This window comes from Chiloscyllium plagiosum, chromosome 30 (assembly GCF_004010195.1).
Source record: "Chiloscyllium plagiosum isolate BGI_BamShark_2017 chromosome 30, ASM401019v2, whole genome shotgun sequence".
Taxonomy (NCBI): domain Eukaryota; kingdom Metazoa; phylum Chordata; class Chondrichthyes; order Orectolobiformes; family Hemiscylliidae; genus Chiloscyllium; species Chiloscyllium plagiosum.
Genome location: NC_057739.1, coordinates 35,862,369 through 35,884,412, shown reverse-complemented (window position 1 = coordinate 35,884,412; position 22,044 = coordinate 35,862,369). Strand labels below are relative to the sequence as shown.

General features: G+C 39.9%; 2 protein-coding genes across 4 annotated transcripts in view; one reads left to right on the top strand and one right to left on the bottom strand.

Annotated features, from left to right (window-relative positions):
• dolk (dolichol kinase) overlaps positions 1-2,046 on the bottom strand; it is an 11,572-nt gene extending 9,526 nt beyond the window's left edge. The window contains exon 1 of the mRNA XM_043720364.1: positions 1,995-2,046. The gene's annotated coding sequence lies outside the window, so the exon portion shown is untranslated. The remainder of the gene's footprint in view (positions 1-1,994) is intronic.
• A 20-nt stretch (positions 2,047-2,066) lies between these two features.
• The window catches only part of nup188 (nucleoporin 188), a 98,985-nt gene continuing 79,007 nt past the window's right edge, over positions 2,067-22,044 (top strand). The window contains exons 1-9 of one of the 3 annotated variants that reach the window (XM_043720361.1): positions 2,067-2,172; positions 8,357-8,411; positions 8,967-9,040; positions 10,541-10,625; positions 11,025-11,105; positions 15,571-15,615; positions 17,077-17,169; positions 17,430-17,549; positions 18,459-18,670. In XM_043720361.1, the coding sequence (XP_043576296.1) occupies positions 2,141-2,172; positions 8,357-8,411; positions 8,967-9,040; positions 10,541-10,625; positions 11,025-11,105; positions 15,571-15,615; positions 17,077-17,169; positions 17,430-17,549; positions 18,459-18,670 (797 nt within the window). In that variant the 5' untranslated portion in view covers positions 2,067-2,140. Of the gene's footprint in view, positions 2,173-2,219; positions 2,356-8,218; positions 8,251-8,356; positions 8,412-8,966; positions 9,041-10,540; positions 10,626-11,024; positions 11,106-15,570; positions 15,616-17,076; positions 17,170-17,429; positions 17,550-18,458; positions 18,671-22,044 lie in introns of those variants that run through there. The other 2 variants (XM_043720363.1, XM_043720362.1) reach the window with 2 other exon arrangements.

The following is a 22,044-nucleotide window of genomic DNA, read 5'->3' as shown; positions in this document are numbered from 1 at the left end:
AGATGGGCCAATGGGCTGAGAAGTGGCAGATGGAGTTTAATTCAGATAAATGGGAGGTGCTGCATTTTGGGAAAGCAAATCTTAGCAGGACTTATACACTTAATGGTAAGGTCCTAGGGAGTGTTGCTGAACAAAGGTAGCTTGGAGTGCAGGTTCATAGCTCCTTGAAAGTGTAGTAGCAGGTAGATAGGATAGTGAAGAAGGCGTTTGGTATGTTTTCCTTTATTGGTCAGAGTATTGAGTACAGGAGTTGGGAGGACATTGGTTAGGCCACTGTTGGAATATTGCGTGCAATTCTGGTCTCCTTCCTATCAGAAAGATGTTGTGAAACTTGAAAACGTTCAGAAAAGATTTACAAGGATGTTGGCAGGGTTGGAGGATCTCAGCTACAGGGAGAGGCTGAACAGGCTGGGGCTGTTTTCCCTAGAGCGCCGGAGGCTGACGGGTGACCTTATAGAGGTTTACAAAATTATGAGGGGCATGGATAGGATAAATAGGCAAAGTCTTTTCCCTGGGGTTGGCGAGTCCAGAACTAGAGGGCATAGGTTTAGGGTGAGAGGGGAAAGATATAAAAGAGACCTAAGGGGCAACTTTTTCATGCAGAGGGTGGTACGTGTATGGAATGAGCTGCCAGAGGATTTGGTGGAGGCTGGTACAATTGCAACATTTAAGAGGCATTTGGATGGGTATATGAACAGGAAGGGTTTGGAGGGATATGGGCCTGGTGCTGGCAGATGCGACTAGCTTGGGTTGGGATATCTGGTCGGCATGGACGGGTTGACCGAAGGGTCTGTTTCCATGCTGTACATCTCTATGACTGTATAACTCTTAATGTTGAACATCTAAAAGCCGATCTTGATAATCCCTTCTCAATAAGTTTAAAACCAGCAAGTAAATCAGTTTCAAAGACACCAATCCTGTTTATTTTTCCAAAGGCACATCAAACGGTAACATTTGAAACCAAGTCAAAGAAATTGCCTTCTTCTCGAAAGAGACAAGGAAAGTTTGTGACTGTATTGAGATGCAAACAGTTGACAGCAACCCACTGGCCACAGCGGGGATCAGAAAATGGATCGCCCACACCCAGCACAAAATGCCCAAACGGGCAAAATAAAACTAACAATCAAAAGTGCAGTACTCAAATTTAAATTGTTATAACTGCGGTGTTAGCCAAAAATAGCAAACAACTAGTAGAAAATGTAAACCGCGATAGTCATAGTAAATTGTTCACTACAACAATGGTTTGATTAAGTTTTTCATTTAGTCTCAGATAGATCAAGGTACACACTTGACTCTCCAGTTAAAATTCAAAGGGGAGAGGTGAGAGTATCGTAAAAAGAAGCCGCCAGATGAACAGTTTACTAAACAATGATTTTAACGGGAGCGAGCAGTAAAAGAAACACCACATAAAAGAAAATTACTGTGGATGCTGAAATCTGAAACCAAAAGAGAAAATGCTGGAAAACCTCAGCAGGTCTGGCAGCTTTGACAAAGGAGCAAAAGAATCGACATTTCGGGCATAAGCCCTTCTTCAGGAAGAAGGGCTTATGCCCAAAACGTCGATTCTCCTGCTCCTTGGATGCTGTCTGACCTGCTGCGCTTTTCCAGCAACACATTTTTCAGCTCTGATCTCCAGCATCTGCAGTCCTCACTTTCTCCCAGCTTTGACAAAGGGTCAGTTAGACTCGAAACGTCAGCTCTTTTCTCTCTTTACAGATGCTGCCAGACCTGCTGAGATTTTCCAGCATTTTCTCTTTTGGTTTCAGTAAAAGAAACAACCTGATCTCAGTAGTGGCGTTTGATAAAGAACAGCAGCAAGGGCTAGCCATTCATAAGACTTCACAGGTGCAATACAAACGTTCAATTACTCGTAGAGAAATGAAAATGATGAGAAAACGAACATTACCATCTGGGGGAAAAGAAAAACCCAAGACCAAAAGCAGCAAGTATAATGTTTATAAAAATACCCACGCTCACCAAAAAGCAACACCCACCTGTCACTTTCCAGGAGGCGGCCATAATGAAAGACCAATCACGTGACACGAACGGCGCGGATGATGTCATGTACGGATGGGTGGGGCCAGAGAACGGTCACGTGCAGAGGGTAGGCTAGGATGTTGGTCACGTGAGAGGGTTGGCAATGGCGGTGGCTGTGGCGCGGACTTACGTGAGGTAAAATGAAATGTGTGAAACTTTTTTTCCTTGAAATGAAATAGAAAACAATATGAGTTTCGGCCGAGCAGCTGTGTGAAATAAGTGTGTTTTATCAGAGACAAAACGGCGAGCCGGTGTTTGACTGTGTGTAGGGTTCCTGTGAGAGCGCGGGGCTACAGTTGGTAAATGGATGAGAACGCGGTGAGCACGAGTTTACGTTCAAACTCTCCATCACGCCAAAGAGGGGCTTTGGTTCTTTTGGGATCATAATTTAGAATTTTTAACTTATTTATTTCGTAAATAGACGTTGTGGTTCTACCGGTAAATTCCCCTCGCTCCGTTAAGGGACACAAATTTACAAGAATCTGACAGGAAACTGTCTCTTTTCTATCACCCCCTCCTTCCTGTCGCTCAGTGACCTGAAAGGTACCCAGCGTCCTCAAATAGGAGCTAATACTGTCAGGTCGCTACCAACACTCATAAAAGCAGACCCAGTGTACGGAGAACAACGCACGCCCTAGCCAGTAGTCAAATATGTTAACACGTCTCCATAGTTTGGTTTTAGTCTGCCTCTTTAACGTATCTCGGGGTTTTCCTGTTTTAAAATATAAGGATGCCTCACAGTGCAGTTTTTTCCTGTAATACTATCAGTGAGACTGACGGGGATCAGTCTTTAGCGTGGCATGAAGATTATGTATTTTTGTTTCTCTTGGGTGCGTTGTTCAGGTTGAAATACGCTTTTAATCTTTACTTTTGTTTTCTCCCTCCAGTTTACCCACTGGAGTCAATATGATGAGCTAGTACTATTAACAACTTTTGTAGTGCTTGGTGAGTTCTACAGTTAGCCCATGTAGTTACAATAGTTTGTGGTCATTGAGGGTGGAGTAAACTTGTTATCTTCTGCATATGGAATCCAGAATTTCTTTAAGATACTTGATTAAATGTGCCCTATATTGTGCAACTAGAATGTGAGGAGTAAAGAAACCAAAAGAGAAAATGCTGGAAAATCTCAGCAGGTCTGGCAGTATCTGTAAGGAGAGAAAAAAGCTGATGTTTCGAGTCTAACTGACCCTTTGACAAATTTTCTCTTTTAGTTTCAGATTCCAGCATCCACAGTAATTTGCTTTTACCCTGTGAGGAGTAAAGAATAGTTAATGTTTTTAGTGAAAACTTACCTTAAAATATTAACCTTTCATTTTGTTCTTCTGTTACTGACAATTGTAGGTTTTTTCATTCTGTTTTTAAATTCTTCTTTATCCCTTTCTGAGAAATTATAGCTGGTGCTATAATTTTCTGCACAGACATTGTGAGCTAGTGAATGACAATTACGCAGGACAAACTTGTATGATTTTTGACTTGCACAATTAAGAGATACATTCGATGATATTTTCTCTCAACTCTTCACTCTTTCCTTAAGACTCCCCTTATTTTATTTCTTTTAAAGTTTTTAGTTACCGGTCCTAATGTTTCCATTGGCTTCATTTAATTTTGTCCTGCTACCTTCCTGTGTAGAACCCTGGGATATTCTGTTAATGATCAAATCATACAGCAGCTGGTTCCTTGGTACCTTGACTCCACTGAATACTGTATAAATGCAACTTAATGTTGATGAGTAGTGTTTTGTGGTGTGCAGTTTGTGCTACCTGCTTGATATATGGTATGTTTGGACAAAACGAGCTTCTTGTCTTTTTTTTATAACTCTTCCAAGGTTCATGAAGTAAGAGGCATGGTTTTGAATCTTGGAATGATTTGCTACCAGTCAAGGTGCATTATTGCATGTTCTGGTGGAGTGGATATCCTCGATCCACCTTTTCTCCCTTGTGCTCACACTCTTCCCTCTGCCCTGTCCAAAGCCAACATCTTAATTTTATTTCTTTGGCCATCAAATAAAGGGTTTAGGGGCTGCTATTTTGCCACTTTCCCATCTACTCCCTTTTTGCATTCTGACTTTGAATTCAAAAACTGCAATTTTTTTGGCTGCTGCATTCCTGTTCCCAGGATAATGTTTTAAAAAAAATTTGTTCAAAAATGATTTTCAATCTTCCAGATATTTTCTAGGGACTGAAAGCAGTTTTGTTTCTCCTCAGACCAGAACTGCTAGCTATTATCAAGTAGCTGCTTCTGCTTAAATTTTATAAGGAGTCTTTAATAACTTCTGGGTCATGCAGAAATCATGCACTTTCTTTCAACATGATCCGAATCTGGGTCAGAATTTTTAAAATTCACTTGCGGGATCTGAAATCGCTGACTAGGCCAGCATTGCTGCCTCTAAGTGGTCTTGAAGTAGTGAAGTCCCTTTGACACCCTGCATCCATGGAGGCTAGCTATGTTAGGTTCTTTTCCTGAGGTTTCACACATGAGATGCAATTTGCACATGCCACCTTCTGCGAACAGTTGAAGTTTAATACCGCTTGTACAAGCTAGGTGACCCCGATGACCCTCTATGCAAGTGTGCGAAGTCGAGTCAGAGGTCCTGAACAAAGAAACACATCCCCTTTATACAGGTCAGTTGGTAAAGCTCATCAAAACACTAGCCACTCACCGATAGTCACATGCCACTCGTCAACCCCCAGCTTCCCTGGCAATCAATGCACTTTCCTGTCTGGATCTGAGTGGACTGGCTCCACTTTCTCCCCTTTTTCTCGGTGACGCCATACTGTTCTAAAAGTACTTATAAAGGGGAGGTGTGACGAACAAAGGCAATTAAGTACCCCCAAATTTTGTTCAGATGTTACTCCGTGATTCTCCAAGACAATGTAGGTGCAACATACCTATCTTCAGAGGATGGCAAGAAAGCATTTCTGAATGGAAGAGATTGAATGATAGTTTAATTTGATAATAGTAGGGGCAGTAATGGCAAATGACTGTCTAATTGGAGTGGGGGGGGGGTCATTCACATTCTTGCATGAATGTCATCCCCACCCACTTGCAGAATGTTCACTCAGTGCAGTTTAACTCTTTAACATTAGATTAATATCCAGAGAGATATTCCCATTTAATCTTTTAACATTTCATGTGAAGGCTCAGTTAGGGCGCTTGCGAGTTACAAGTTATCGAGGAAGGACCTAAAGAGAGAGCTAAGGAGACAGGAGGGGGCATGACAAATCATTGGCAGATAGAATCAAGGAAAACCCTAAAGCTTTCTACAGGTATGTCAGGAATAAAAGAATGACTAGAGTAAGATTAGGACCAGTCAAGGACAGTAGTGGGAAGTTCTGCGTGGAATCTGAGGAAATAGGAGAAGTGATAAATGAATATTTTTAGTCAGTATTCATACTGGAAAAAGACAATATTGTAGAGGAGAATATTGAAATACAGCTACTAGACTAGAGAGGATCAAGGTTCACAAGGAAGAGGTGTTATCTATATTCGCACTTCAGAATTGCTAAATCCTATGGGTCAGATAGGATTTATCCTAGAGTTCTCTGGGAATCCACGGAGGAGATTGCATAGCCTTTGGCTTTGATCTTTGTGTCATTACTGTCTACAAGAATAGTGCCTCTCTTTCTCCTATCAACCTTGGTGGTAACTTTCAGGGATCTATGTACATGGACACCAAAATTTCTGCTCATCGACATTACCAAGAATCTTACCATTAGCCCTGTACTCTTTATTCCTGTTGTTCCTTCTAAAGTGAATCACCTCACACTTTCCTTCATTAAACTCCATGGTGGATGAGGGTTCAGTTAGTGTTTAAAAGACATTTAGATAACTACATGAATAAGAAATGTTTGGAGGGAAATGAGCCAAGTGCAGGTAGATGGGACTAATTTAATTTGAGATTATGAGCAGCATTGATTTGATGAATCAAAGGGACCGTTTCCGTGCTGTATGAAAGAGTTTGCCAGGGGTAAGGTACTGGACCCAATCATCTTCAACTGCTTCGCCAATGACCTTCCTTCCATCATAAGGTCAGAAGTGGGGATATTTGCCGATGATTGCACAATACTCAGCACCATTCGGGACCCTTGGTACTGAAGCAGCCCATGTTCAAATGCAACAAAATCTGTATAATATCCAAGCTTGGACTGACAATTGCCAAAGAACATTGATGCCACACTGACAAGTGTTACCATCATTGAATCAACATCCAAGGGATTACCATTGACTAGAAACTCTACTGAACTCACCACATAAACACAGTGGTTATAAGAACAGGTCAGAGACTAGGGATAATATGGTGAATAATTTGATTCCTGACTCCTCAAAGCCTGTCCAACATCTACAAGATACCAGTTAGGAGTGTGATGAAATCCTTTCCACCTGTTTGGATGAGTGCAGCTCCAACAACACTGAAGCAGCTTGACACTATCTAGGACAAAACAGCCCTATCGATTGACATTGCATCCACAATCTTCCACACCCTCCACCGACACTCCGTGGCAGCAGTGTGTACTATTTACAAGAAGTAGTGCAGAAATTTACTAAAGATCCTTGGACACCACTTCCAAACCTATGACCACTGTCATCTAGAAGAACAAGGACTGCAGATACATGAGAAAACCACCACCTGCAGGTTCCCCTTCAAGGCATTCACCATCTTGACTTGGAAGTATATCGCTGTTCCTTTGCTGTCACTGCTGAAATCCTGAAATTTCCTCCTAAGGTTGTTGTGGGTCAACCTACTGCATGTGGGCTGCCACCTTCTCAAAGGCAAATAGGGATGGGCAATAAATACTGGCAAACGGTAATACCCATTTTCCTTGAGTGAATAAAAGCAATTACTTTTCTGGAAGCAGTAACATATATTTGTAACATATCAAACACACATGAAATAATTTTAATTTACGCTGGTTATTTTATTTGGAACTGAAGCTTAAATTTGCAATTTGTGTGTCAGGATGGCTACAATGCTGAAATTGATATTTATTTGTTCGGGGAATATCCAAACATCTGTCTTAGGTTTGCTGCAGTGCTTCAGCAAAGCTTGGCGCAAGCTGGAAGAACAGCATCTCCTTTTCCATTTGGTGACCCTGCAGCCTTCCAGACTCAATATGGAGTTCAATAACTTCAGGGCTTTAGCTCTCCCATGTCCTTACCTCAATGCCCCAAACCAGGCTTTGTTATCACACAGTCTGCTATTATACAGACCCACGGTTAGCAACAAGCAGCCCCCATTAATAGCTATTCACCCTCCTTGCCAGATCATTATTCACTCCTTTGTCCAACTGCTCCTCTCTCTCTGGGCTCTATCCCCACCTATTGTTTACTCCTTACTCCCTATCTTCTGTATAAATGCCAACATTTTCATAGCTACCATCAGTTCTGAGGAAGGGTTGCTCAACCTGAAACATTAACTCTGACTTCACTCCGCAGATACTGCCAGAACTGCTGAGCTCTTCCAGCAATTTCTATTTTTGTCTTTAATCCACATTTAATCAGGGCCACACTTCAAAGCTTTTGGGCAAAGGTGTAGGGTGAGGGATATTGTTTTTAAGGAACAGTTTTGTCCATTTGAATCCAAAATTAATTTAACAAACCTTATGCTGTACTTTTGGAATGTTGGCTTAGTAGGCAATGTTGACAAAGACACTGTTGGAAACCCCTTTTCTCTTAAATAGTGATAGAATCTTTTGGTGACAAGTGCTTAATTGAAAATGGTATCTTTGACAATGGTGCTCTCCTTTGATAGAACACTGAGGATTATCCTAGATAATACATTTGAGAGCAAATGAGATTGTGAAATCTGATGGTCTGATTGTGAATGAACCCAGTTTGATATTAGTACTGTTTCCAATGGAATTTCGTTGTCCTTAATAAAATCAATAAAGAACATTTTTCTCAAGGTTTTGTTGGGATTCCAAGTTGCAAAAGTTCATCGGTATTATATTGAAACATAAGTGTATTGGAATGACGTATCAGTGTTACGTGTAATAAATCAAATTCTTACAATGAAGATGAAAAACTGCTTTTGCTAACAGGCGAGTCTGATATGAAATTGGGATGAAGTATCAATTTCAGATCATGTGTACAGTGCAGACATGATGGACTGAATGGCCTCTTCTGTGTTGAAAGTTTTCAGTGGTTCTATGCTAGAAACATTATTTTATCATTAAGATGTTGGTAAAGCTGAGACTAAATGATTCAGATATTTGGGTGAGTATTTGCTCAGGTAAGAGTGACGCTAATGTTAACTTTTAGCAATCTAATATATAAACCGTCTCTTAAAAAACACCATTTGGACTCTGGCCTTTGTTCACAGGAGCAGTCGAGAGCTGTGGACAATTTTACTGGGGAGGTCAGCACTAAGAGAAAATGTAAGTTCAATTCAGTAAAATTATTATTTTAAAATTGGTTGCGCAGCTTTCTTGGACTTATTGAAGAATTTATATTTTCCCAGCGTTACCAGTAGAGGTAATGCTATGATTGATGAATGGTGAGAATAATTCTTTGACACATGGCACCAATGGGTTAAAAGATTTTCACAGATTCTAACTGTATTTTGCAGCTGTACATAATAACATGTTGCATTATTTGTAGCAACAGTTCTCCATGCAATTTGCAGATCTTTGGTGTATTCAAAAGCAAAATGATCTTTTGGGATTAGAAATATCAAGAGGTAAATCAGTGTAACCTGTTTATTGTCCAGCTGTTGATTAGCATCAGCAAAAGCGTGGTTGTAGATTGTAAATTGATACCATTAATAGGAAAAAAGTAACATAAGAAATTATAGGAATTATACTACAATATGGAAGAAGTACCTCCAAAAATCAATCGGTGTTGTTTTATGGTTCTTAGGAAGGATCACTGAAATGGATGTAAAACGTGAAGGTGAACAGTTATAAAGTTTGAATTACATTATTTTCTTTCAGGATCAAATTGAAGCTGAGTTGGATCGACATTGTGAGCGGTTACTAGCTGGCCTGTCTTATTACAAACCCCCTAGGTAATGATGATAACTCTTTATAATATGCTTTTTAAACTTTGTTGCAAGACTGACTGACTTATTTATTTTCCCCATAGTTTGAAGTACTGCATATCCTTTGGTTGATAATGTATAGTGTGGAGAAATTATTGACCACAGAGGATAAAAACATAAAATGTGGAAGCCAGAAGTACGCCATTTAGTCCATAGTCTGCTCTCTTTCAATGAGATCTGGATGATCTGATGATCCTGAAGTCCACTTCCTGCCTTTTCATCATAACCCTGATTCCCTTACTGGTTAAAAATTTGTTGGTCTCAGTCTTGTATATAATTCGCAATGCAGCTTTTACAGCCTTCTGTGGTAAAACTTTCCACGGATTCACTGCCCTCAGAGGAAATTCCTCATCTTTTAAATGTGCAACCCCTTATTTTGAGATTATGCCGTCTTATCTGAGATTCTCCCACAAAGTGAAACAACCTTTACACATCTATTCTCATGTCCCTTAAGAATCTTGTGTTTCAATATGTTGGCCCCTCATTCTTTTGTATTTCAATAAGTAAAGATCAAGTCTACCCACTCTCTCCAAATAAAACATGTCCTTCCGTACATAGTGTCAGCTTGGACTGCCTCCAAAGCCACTATATCTTCCTGCGTAAGCAGGTAGGTTTCATCAATTAATGTAAATGACTTCAAGGGTAGGTATTTTGTTGATTAAAAATAAAGCATAAGATGTAACATAGGATTGGCCAGAATTAACCCCATTAGGATTATCAGTAGGCTTAAAGAACACCAGAGGATGTAGTCACACACTGGGAATACTTATGATTTTATTTGTGAAAATTGATAAATAGGCTCTGTGAGATATTGTGTTCTAGGTCCCTTCACTGACTCATCCACAAACGCTTTATATTTCCTCCTCATAAGCGCTTTGCTTATTCATTCATAACTCCTTTACTAACCCACTCACCATGTTCTCATTCCATTCATTCATAACTCCCTACTATAACATGGCTTCATTCATCCATTCATAAAATCGCAGGTCTGTAGTATATTTTACTAATATAAGCTAGACCAAATTTAAAACAACCCTTTCAAATCCATTACTGCATTTTCAAACCTTATCAGCCCTTGCCACGAGCAGTGTTTAGGCCTATTTACCTCTGAATAAGTGTACTGTACAGAACAATACCATCCCCGCCTATCTCTCAGAACAGAAGCCCGCCAAACCTGTAACACCATAGTAAAGGAATTTTAATGTATGTAAGAACTGTATAAAAAGGCTATTGTAAGAACTGTATTTCAGGATTCTATTGCCGCCTCGACCTTGTGTTACTTGTGGTTGCTGAATAAAAGGCTTTTTTTTTTGCCACTCGGCAATTTCGATCCCACAGCTCTAAAAACTGCTTTTCAGATAAAATATCTTCTGGTCTATAGCTGGCACCATTAAGCTTATCTACAAGTATTGCATAGTGTATATAATCAGAGTCTCACTCAAGGGAAAGCTGTTTCTTCTCTTCCAGTATATCCTCTGGGGAGAAGCTAAAAGCTGATAAAGAAGTGGTAGTACCTCTGAAGGAACTTGGGCTACGGATCAGCAAATTCCTGGTAAGTACTACTGTCATATTTTTGGCATCAGTGAGTTTGAATGCAGTCCTACAATGGAATGTGCTTCTGACCGAGAAGGAATAGAAATCTCCATCAGTTGTAATGGTCCAAAATAAAATGAGATTAAGGATATTTGAACCTATTTTCAAGAGCTTGGGAGTTCAAAGTCCACAGTGACCTAAACTAAGGTCATTTGGACTAATTTTTTTCTTTATTGGCAGAGGAGTTTAGTTTGTCTGAGTGTATATTTTTACTGCTCAAAACCAACAGTTATGTAATTAAATTCTATTACATTTGTTTTATCAAAGAATGTGATGTTTTAAAGAAGTTTGAATAATGCACAGCTTGTGTATTTCTCCAATGTTCAGTTCTGATTCTTGGTTAAATCTTGTTGAATAGAGTTTGGATGAACAACAAAGTGTTCAACTATTGCAGTCGTATCTACAAGAGGATTACAGAGGCACACGGAGCTCAATAAAGGTATAACTGTTTTAACTGGGACAGTTAATAGATTAAGCATAGGTTGATGATCCTTTATTTTGTCCACACTCTTTTACAGTTTGTGGCATGCACGTGTGGACAGCTGGTGAGCAGACCCCAGCGTAGGTTGAATGTTAATATCAATATTTTGCAATACAGTAAAAAATCATGAGGAATATGTTATCTTATGAGATAACTATAGTGAGACGTTTTCCCTTAGTCTATAGTTTCTGCAGCCGTACTAACTACCTACCAGCTATTTCTTGTAACTTTGATTTATGTGATGATACTATTGCTTTGAGGTGTGGTTTCATTTTTTTTTTTAAAATGAAGAGATTGAGACAGAGGTACCAAAGGGTCAGTTCCAAGTCAATAAAGTGAACACACTTTATACGTTAAGGCTCTAGATGAAGGAGCTGAGGACATTGGAGAAGTTTGCAAACGATACAAAGATAGGTAGAGGGACATGTAGCACTGAGCAGGCGAGGAGGCTCCGGAAGGATTTGGACAGGTGAGGAGAGTGGGCAAAGAAGTGACGGAGGAAGTACAACATGGGAAAGTATGGGGTCATGAACTTTGATAAGAAGAATAGCGGCATGGACTATTCTCTAAATGGGAAGATAATTCAGAAGTTTGAAGTGCAAAGAAACTTGGGAGTATTAGTCCAGGATTCTATCAAGGTAAACTTGCAGGTTGAGTCAGTAGTTAGGAAGGCAAATGCAATGATAGCATTTATTTTGAGAGGACTTGAATATAAAAGCAGGTTGTATGTCTGAGGCTCTATAAGGCTGTGGTCAGACCACGTTTGGAGTATTGTGCACAGTTTTGGGCCCCCTGGATTGGGTCAGTGGAGGTTAACGAGAATGGTCCCAGGAATGAAAAGCTTAACATATGAGGAAAGTTTGAGGACTTGGTCTGTGGTTTAGAAGGATGGGGGGGAGATCTAATTGAAAAATTACAGAATACTGAATGGCCTGGGAAGATGTTTTCCATTGATAGGAGAGACTAGGAACCGAGAGCACAGACTTAAAATAAAGGGGAGGATCTGTTAGAACAGAGATAAGTAGAAACTTTTTCAGCCAGAGGGTGGGGTATCTATGGAATTTGTTGCCCCAGAAGGCATTGGAGGATAGGTCATTGAGTATATTTAAGACTGAGATAGGTTCTTGAGTACCAAGGGAATCAAGGGTTATGGGGATGAAGTGGGAGAGTGGGGTTGAGAAACCTATCAGCCATGATTGAATGGCGGAGCAGACTTGATGGGCTGAATGTTCTAATTTATGTTCCTATGTCTTATGGTCTTGTGAGGCCTTGGGGTTTGTATTTGGAAGTAAGAGCAATAGAAGCAGCATGGATGAGTGGAGTCAGAACTGGGGTTTTAGTTTAACTTTCAGCAGTTGCTAGGATTTTGGAAGCTGGTTATGGAACCTGCTACATCTTTGTTATTACTAAAAACTTTAGTTCTCTCTGTATGGGACAATCTGTGTTACTGAATTTGCTTTTTCCCATGGTCTGTTTAAGATGTTATTGTATTAGAACAGTTGCTAGTAGTTTAGTAATTAAACAATCTATTATTACCTTTCCCAGTAGAGTTAAAGGTGTACCAATTCTTCTTTCTTTTCTTTGTATTTTAACTAGAGATAAGAATAAAGTGTATTTTGCTTAAATAGTGTGACCAATCGAAATAAATCTGGACCATAGCATCTTACACTTGCCTTTTAATAAGATAAAAGTTAGGGTCTAGGCTATATTCTTGATATATTTACCATGAGTTTGGTCTGATCCATAATATTTGGTCCAGACTTGTGACAATACTGTGGCTTTGAGGTTATTTTGTCATTTTTCTTTTGAAGAGAAGTTGTCAGGCAGAATTTGTATTTTGCATTAGTAGTTACTATGAAAAAGGATATGGAATATATAGAATGTAGGGAAACAGATGGTGACACCTTGCAAAATGTCCATATTACAGAGGAGGAAGTGCTGGATGTCTTGAAACGCATAAAGATGGAGAAATCCCCAGGACCTGATCAGGTGTACCTTGGAACTCTGGGAAGCTAGAGGAGCGATTGCTGGGCCTCTTGCTGAGATATTTGTATCGAAGGACTGGAGGTTGGCTAACATGGTGCCACTGTTTAGGAAGGGTGGTAAGGACAAGCCAAGGAGCTATAGACCAGTGAGCCTGATGTCGGTGGTGGGCAAGTTGTTGGAGGGAATCCTGAGGGACAGGATGTACATGTATTTGGAAAGGCAGGGACTGATTAGGGATAGGAGAAAGTGAGGACTGCAGATGCTGGAGCTCAGAGCTGAAAATGTGTTGCTGGAAAAGCGCAGCAGATCGGGCAGCATCCAAGGAGCAGGAGAATTGACGTTTCAGGCATGAGCCCTTCCTGACCCGCGCTTTTCCAGCAACTGATTAGGGATAGTCAGCATGACTTTCTGCGTGGGAAGTCATGTCTCTCAAACTTGATTGAATTTTTTGAAAAAGTAACAAAAAGGATTGATGAGGGCAGAGCGGTAGATGTGATCTATATGGACATCAGTAAGGCGTTCGACAAAATTTCCCATGGGAGACTGGTTAGCAAGGTTAGATCTCATGGAATACAGGGAGAATTAGCCATTTGGATACAAAACTGGCTCAAAAGTAGAAGAGAGGGTGATGGTGGAGGGTTGTTTTTCAGACTGAAGGCCTGTGACCAGTGGAGTTCCACAAGGATCGGTGCTGGGCCCTCTACTTTTTGTCATTTATATAAATGATTAGGATGTACAGTTAGTAAGAGGTACATAAGAGGTACAGTTAGTAAGTTTGCAGGTGACACCAAAATTGGAGGTATAGTGGACAGCGAAGAGGGTCACCTCAGATTACAACAGGATCTTGACCAGATGGGCCAATGGGCTGAGAAGTGGCAGATGGAGTTTAGTTCAGATAAATGGGAGGTGCTGCATTTTGGGAAAGCAAATCTTAGCAGGACTTATACACTTAATGGTAAAGTCCTAGGGAGTGTTGCTGAACAAAGAGTGTTGCTGCAGGTTCATAGCTCCTTGAAAGTGGAGTCGCAGGTAGATAGGATAGTGAAGAAGGTGCTTGGTATGCTTTCTTTTAATGGTCAGAGTATTGAGTGTGGGAGGTCATGTTGCGGCTGTACAGGACATTGGTTAGGCCACTGTTGGAATATTGCGTGCAATTCTGGTCTCCTACCTGTCGGAAAGATGTTGTGAAACTTGGAAACGTTCAGAAAAGATTTACAAGAATGTTGCCAGGGTTGGAGCTATGGGGAGAGGCTGGGGCTGTTTTCCCTGGAGCATCGGAGGCTGAGGGGTGACCTTATAGAGGTTTACAAAATTATGAGCATGGATAGGATAAATCGACAGTCTTTTCCGTGGGGTCGGGAAATCCAGAGCTAGAGGGCATAGGTTTAGGGTGAGAGGGGAAAGATATAAAAGAGGCCTAAGGGGCAACCTTTTCCACACAGGGTGGTGTGTGTATGGAATGAGCTGCCAGAGGAAGTGGTGGAAGCTGGTACAATTGCAACATTTAAGAGGCATTTGGATGGGTATGTGAATAGGAAAGATCTGGAGGGATATGGGCTGGGTGCTGGCAGGTGAGACCAGATTGGGTTGGGATATCTGGTCGACATGGACGGGTTGGACGGAAGGGTCTGTTTCCATGCTGTACATCTCTATGACTCTGAGTCTAAGTACTGAGCAGTCTGCCAAAACCACGAGAGTAAACAGCTTGTGAGGCCTTGAGTTTTCTTTTTAAATGTTGGAACAATGGAGGCAGCCTGGATGGATGTGATCAGCTCTGTCAACATTTCTAGGTTTTTTTTTAGCTTGAGGTTTAGTTTTAAGCAGTTGTTGTTAAGGGTTTGAAGAAGTAGAAGCTATCTTTTTTCTCTTGCAGTTAGAAGCTGGAGTTTCTCTCTGCCACTGGGCTACCTGAGAGACAAATCTATTTTTCTGAATTCTCCTTTTTTCCAAAGGGGTGTGTTTGTGATATGTTACTAGATTGGAACAGTTAATTAGTGGTAGTTACTGTATCTATTATTCCAAGTTTTCTGGTAAAGTTATTCTGAGTTCTTTTATTTGTATTTTAACTATAGTGATTAAATAAATTGTTTTGCTTAACATTGAGTAGTTTGACCAATTGCATTGCATCTGGAAAACGACAGCTGACATTTGCCTTAAAAAAAAGTTAGGGTCTAGGCTATCTTAAAATATTTTGAGGGGGTCCTGCCTTGTCCATAACACTTGAAACAACCTCCCATTGGCACTATAATTAACTGTTTTGACATGTAGACCATAGACCAACAGTTGAAAGTTAGAATTAGTGTTTGATTCAGTCTTAAATTTCCAATCAAACCACAGCCTTAAAATCACAACCGTGTTTTGCAAAAAGAAACTTCTTGGAATGTTGACATGGGATTTATTCCATATTTGTTTCATTTTTTTTTCTCTTTTTATTTAGGCAGTATTGCAGGATGAGAGGCAGAGCCAGGCCCTGCAGCTGAAGGTACATTATGTTTAAACTTAAAAATAACAACACCTGTCTGCAATTAGTGGGAAGGCTATGATTTAATTCTGAATTTGATCTCTGCCCATTTACTAAACCCCACTGAGTTCTCAAACTGCTGGTGTTGTGGGGAAGTACTAAATGCAAGTTGTGATTCCACACAAAAGGGAGGTAAAAGAAGGTCAGTGTTCTTCGATCAAATGTTCATGTCTCCTTACTGCATGCAGTATGTACTGAAGTAGAAGAGATAAAGGCAGTGTTTCATACTCTGCTTGAAAGATTTAAAATAACAATATTTAATAGAAACATAGAATCCCTACAGTGATTTGGCCCATTTTGGCCCAACAAGTCCACACCGGCCTTCTGAAGAGTACCTCACCTAGACCCATTCCCCTACCCCTATTAATCTACATTTCTCCTGACTAATGGGATCTTGCCTGTGCATCTTTGAAAACTATGGGCAATTTAGCATTGCCAATTCACCTAACCTGCACATCTTTGGACTGTGGGAGGAAACTGGAGCACTCAGAGGAAACCCACACAGACACTGAGAATCTCCAAAATCGACACAGTTCACCTGAGGCTGGAATTGAACCTGGGTCCCTGGCTGCTGCGAGGCAACAGGCAGCGGTGCTGGCCATTTGCTGTTGACGTGTTCCCATTTTGTAGGTTATTCTTCAGTTTTATTTTCCTTTAGCATCTGCACTTATGTTAAAAGTAACATACCGTCTTAGTTGTTTTAATGTTCCTTTTTCCAGTATTCACAATTTGAGTGCTTCCTAAGCAGCATTGTTTTTCATCTAAATCTGGAGCACTATGGATGACATCTGGGTACTGTTTCAGTACTTAAATAAGGAAAGACATCGGAGAAATTGTATCCAATGGTATACAGCAAAGTGGAAATGGATGTAAAAACAGTGTATGGTCACTGTGGTCTGATGTGATGTTATCTGAAATAAATTAATGTTGTTACATAATTTGTTTCAGCTCAGAAGCCAAGAGACATGAGGATAGATAAACCTTTCATTGTGTTTTCTTTGATGTAATAACCTTCTCTGACAGTTGTATTTTCTGATGACCCCTCTGGTCAGTTGTAGCTTCCTCGATTGCAATTACTTAATTGATCTGTAATGGGCAAAATTACTTCTGATTGTTCTTGGGGGTCAGAATTACAAAAGCCAAGCCCCCAAACGTTTGCAAGTTAAATCATTTCTTTTTCCAATATTAAAAAATATTAAACACTCTCTTTCTTGCTTGCTGATTGCAAAATGCTGTGGTTTGGGCTTGTAGTCTTCAAAGAATTTGAGTGGGTGAGTGGTGAAATTGCAGTGCAAAAATACTTGTTTCAGAAAAGTAAAACCAGATTTTGTATTTGATTAGCTTGAAATTGGCTAATGTTTCTTGCAATTGCTATTTTCATTGTTTTTCTTAATTTTGTATTTCTTGCCTTCCTGTGCTCAGATTGCAGAATACTATTATGAAGAAAGATTGTACACGCTGCGCTGTGTTCTGTACCTACTTACATATTTTCAGGATGAACGACACCCTTACAGAGTGAGTTGAATTCATGCAGAAATGGATTGTTCAGGTGAAATTTATATTGCATGACTTAGTGAAAGGTAATTGAGTGATGTTATGCAACCTACTTTAGTTTAGAATTATTCTGTACTGTACTTGTAGTGAGTGTGTAAGAAATCATTGCATAATTTTCATTGCACACTTCAGGGTCACAAAAAATCAATGATTGTGACATCACTGTGAGAAGATATTGACTATGTTAATGACAGCTTATTTATTTCTGTTTTATTCCTCAGGCAGAGTATTCAAAATGTGTGGATAAGTTGGAGAAGGAACTGGTCGCGAATTATCGGCAACAGTTTGAAGAATTGTTCAGAACTGAAGCTCCAACTTGGGAAACACATGGGAATCTTATGGTGTGTAAATCCCTCAATTTTGTACTTTAGTTTTTTAATGCTGTTTACCTCAACTTTTCCCAAACTTTTATTTCCTGTTACTTCACACTTTTTATGACAAAACGTTAGAAACATCACAATTGTGGCTTTTACTTGGCTATTGTCGATTAGTTAAGATAAACTACGTTGCTTCTGCTGTTTTTCTTTCGTATTTTGAAACCCTCTGAGGGTAAATGACTCTAAATTAGAGGAGAGTTGATGTAAAGCTGAATGTAATTATATGGTAATTGTTTTATCACGTTTGTTTATTTTGTTCTATGAAAAAAATCTAACAAGTAAATCTTGTGGTTTAATTCTAATGGTTAAATTGAGTTTGTATTTCTCATTAAATGTAAATGTTAATAGTCCTTTAATAGGATCATAACACAGTAAGTTAAAAGCCGCATTGACTTAAACACTATTTTTCTAGGAAGTCTATACTTTAAGCTACATAACAGAGCTTTCCTTTCACTATTTAAAATGATCTAAAAGTCTCTTGCTTTATGGTTTTAAATATAGTGTCTCTTGTGCATACAATCAATTATTTTGGCACTGCTCCAAAATGATGTTTTTAGCTCACTACTTTTTACCTCTCTATCTCCCTTTCCTCGCCTGATATCTTTTGACCTAAAAGATGCCTTATACCTTCTTCCCGATGAAACAATCTGGACCCCCTCTAACCATTATCAAACCATCCAGATTTGCTGCCAACCGAATTCAGTGGGCCCAGTACTCTCCTTTCATTTTCCCCCATTTTATCCTGATTAGATAATCCCAATCTTGTGAAATCTCAGTTAAATCTCACCTGCGCCAATGGTCCTGTTTCTTGATCAAGCTGCACTCAAGTGGCACAGACCATGTTGTAATACCTCCTTCTGGTGTTTTTTGTAGACAGAGCGCCAAGTGTCTCGATGGTTTGTACAGTGTCTAAAGGAGCAGGCACTAATTTTGGAGATTATCTTCCTATATTATGCCTATTTTGAGATGGGACCAGAAGACCTCCTGGCTTTTGCACGAATATTTAAAGAGCAAGGTTTTGGAACAAGGCAAACAAACAGGCATCTTGTGGATGAAAGCATGGATGGGATGGTTGATCGTATTGGGTGAGTACATGATGAATGCAATGATTGATATGCAAGTGGTTAAATGTGATATGTTGAGATAAGACTATAAGAACTAGTAGCAGAAGCAGACTATTCAGTCCATTGGCATCTTTGATAGTCACTAAGATTGTGGCTGATCAGATGATCCTTAACTACACTTTCCTGCCTTTCCTCAACCCCGGTTCCATTATTGTTTAAAAGTCTGTCTATCTCCACCTGCATTTGCTTAAAGCCCTGTCCAGTAAAGAATTTCACAGCTTCAATGTCCTCTAGGTGAGAGCCCTTAACATCAAGGCTGCATTCAACTGAGTGTGGCATCAAGGAACCTGAGCAAAACTGGAATCTATGGGCATCAGGGGAAATCTCCACTGACTGGAGTCATACCTAACACATAGGTACTTGGTTGTGGTTGTTGGAAGTCCATCATCTCGGCTCCAGGGCAACTCTGCAGCAGTTGCTCAGGTTAGTGTCCTAGGTCCAACCATCAGCTGCTTCATCGATGACCACCTCTCTGTCATAACATCAAAAGAGGAGATATTTGATGATTGCGTAATGTTCAGCATCTTTTGTGATATCTCAGATATTGAAGCAGTCTGTGTTCAGCTGCCACAAGATCTGGACAATATCTAAGTTTGGGCTGACCAGTGGCAAGTAACATTTGTGCCTTACAAAGCTAGGCTATGACCATCACCAGTAAGAGGCAATGTAAAAACTGGTCCTTGACATTGAATGATATTACTATCACTGAATCCCCCACTGTCAACGACCTTGGGGTTACCATTGACCAGAAACTCAACTGGACTCGCCACATAAATACAGTGGCTGCAAGAGCAGATCAGTGGCTAGGAATACTATGGTGAGTAACTCTCCTCCTTACTCTCTAAAATCTGTCCACCATGCACAAGGCAGATGTTAGAAGTGTGATGGAAAATTTCCTACTTGGTGAACCTTCTCTTGACTGCCAATCATACCTGTAAATCTTCCCTTAGATAAGGGGACCAAAACTCTTCGTAGTAATCGAAATGTGGCCTGACTACTGCCTTATATAGTTTGAGCAGGACCTCCCCATTTTTATACTCCAATTCCTTTGAAATGAAGGCCATTAGTCCATTCACCTTCTTTATTACCCACTGAACTTGGATGTTGGCTTTTAGTGATTTGTGAACATGCTGCAGTTTTCTCTAGTCTTTTCCCATTTAAATAATTTTCTGCTCTTGTATTCATCCTTCTGGTAGTGTTGCCTCACTACTTGCTTTCCCACTTATTTTTGTCATATTCAAACTTGGCTATAGTATGTCACTTCCCTTGTTCATCATTGATATTGAACATAGATATAGCGTAAATAATTCTGTGACACTTAAGTTACAGGTTGCTATCCTCTTTATCCAATGTTGTCTTCTAGTCAGTTGATCCTGTATCCATACTGATATACTACCCTGAACATCAGGGCTGTTTCCTCTTAAAGAACCTAATGTATAGCCTGAACATCATCTTCTGGAAATATAAATATATCCTTTAGTTAAATTTATTGGAGCTCTTTGAGATTATCAGTCATGGTTTCTCCTTCATAATGTTGTTCTAACTCTGCTGTATTATATTGTGTATTTCTAAAGACTATTATTACAATTGCAGAAGGTACCATTTGATAAATAATAAAATTTGCACCATATTCAATCGTTTGTCATTGAATCTTTCAAAATCTATGTAACATTACTACATTGTAGCACTTTTTTGTGGGGGTGGGGAAAAGGTGTCAGTGATGAGTTGAAGGTTTAGTTTAATAGATTAGATTACATTACATTACATTACAGTGTGGAAACAGGCCCTTCGGCCCAACAAGTCCACACCGCCCCGCCGAAGCGCAACCCACCCATACCCCTACATTTACCCCTTACCTAACACTAGGGGCAATTTAGCATGGTCAATTCACCTAACCTGCACATCTTTGTGACTGTGGGAGGAAACCGGAGTACCCGGAGGAAACCCATGCAGACACGGGGAGAACGTGCAAACTCCACACAGTCAGTTGCCTGAGGCGGGAAATGAACCCGGGTCTCTGGCGCTGTGAGGCAGCAGTGCTAACCACTGTGCCACCGTGCCGCCCAGCTGTTCAAGACTTCAGAGTAGGTTTTCAATGTAGGTATTCTGATGGCCAGATTGTTGCCGGAACTGTGGACTGGAGTTGTGTGTTGACAGCATGCCAAATCTTTAATGTCGATGACTTTGTGGCAAGTTGACTCATTTGAACTTTAGTTACCCAAGAAAAGTTAGACAAATCTTGATTCCACCGCTGCAATGCAAAATAGTGTTTATTAGTGTGCTTACAGTTTTTCAGATTACATGCTTCATTTTTTTAAACTTAATAATAAATTGACTTTAAACTTCATACAAATATTAAAGTGGACTTCAACTGAGAGAAATGTGAAATGCAAGAACTGCTAGAGCAGAAATAAATGAAACAAATGTATACAGGGGAACCTTGATTATCTGCACATGATGGGTGGGCACTATTTCGTTTGGATAATCGATTATTCGAGTTTTTAAAGTCTGCTCCTCGTTCAGGAGACTGCAGCAGCGCACAGTGCATGAGGCCCTGCGCTGTCAGACTCTGCCCCCAACACTGCCCCCTGCCTGCAACACCTCTCACCGCCCCGCCTCCAACACAGTGCAGCACCTTTCCAACCTTTCAAATACTGCCACCCTGCCCCACTCTCAACCCCTGTCTAACACTGCCCCCCCGCCCCCAAACACTACCCCCACGTGTAGCATGTATGCCAGTAAGGTACCATGCTCAAGCTAAGTACACCCACATATACTTGCAAGGCTTCTTCTGAAAAGATCCCTGATTAATAGGGTTATCAGAGTTAGCTTTGTTGTGCAGATGAAATCAGGAAGCATTGATACTTGAGAAATCTGGACTTGGTTGAGTAGTTCTTGTTCTCATGGAAAATTATATCTCATTTATTGTCTCTAGGGCAAGGAATTAATTAACAGCTCATGTCTGGGCAGCCAATATATTCAGCTGTACTCTGTGCTGAAATAATTGCGTGATGAAACTGACCTAATCTTAAGTTTTGTATCAGATGCTGGTTGTAGTGCAATAATAAATATTGCAATTTTTATAATGTTGTGAACTCAGAACTTTTTTTATAATATATTTTTATTGAGAAAAAATAGATTTCTTTTTATTATTATAAGTACAAAACCATGCAATTCAAAACAGTACAAAAATAAACCCAAATAATAAAAACCAATCCCCAACCCACCCTCCTGTACAAATGTATAAACATATATAGAAAAATATAAAATTTAAAAAAAAACCTAACTAGCTATTTAACTAAATAAATAAATAACCAACAACAAACAATTAGTAA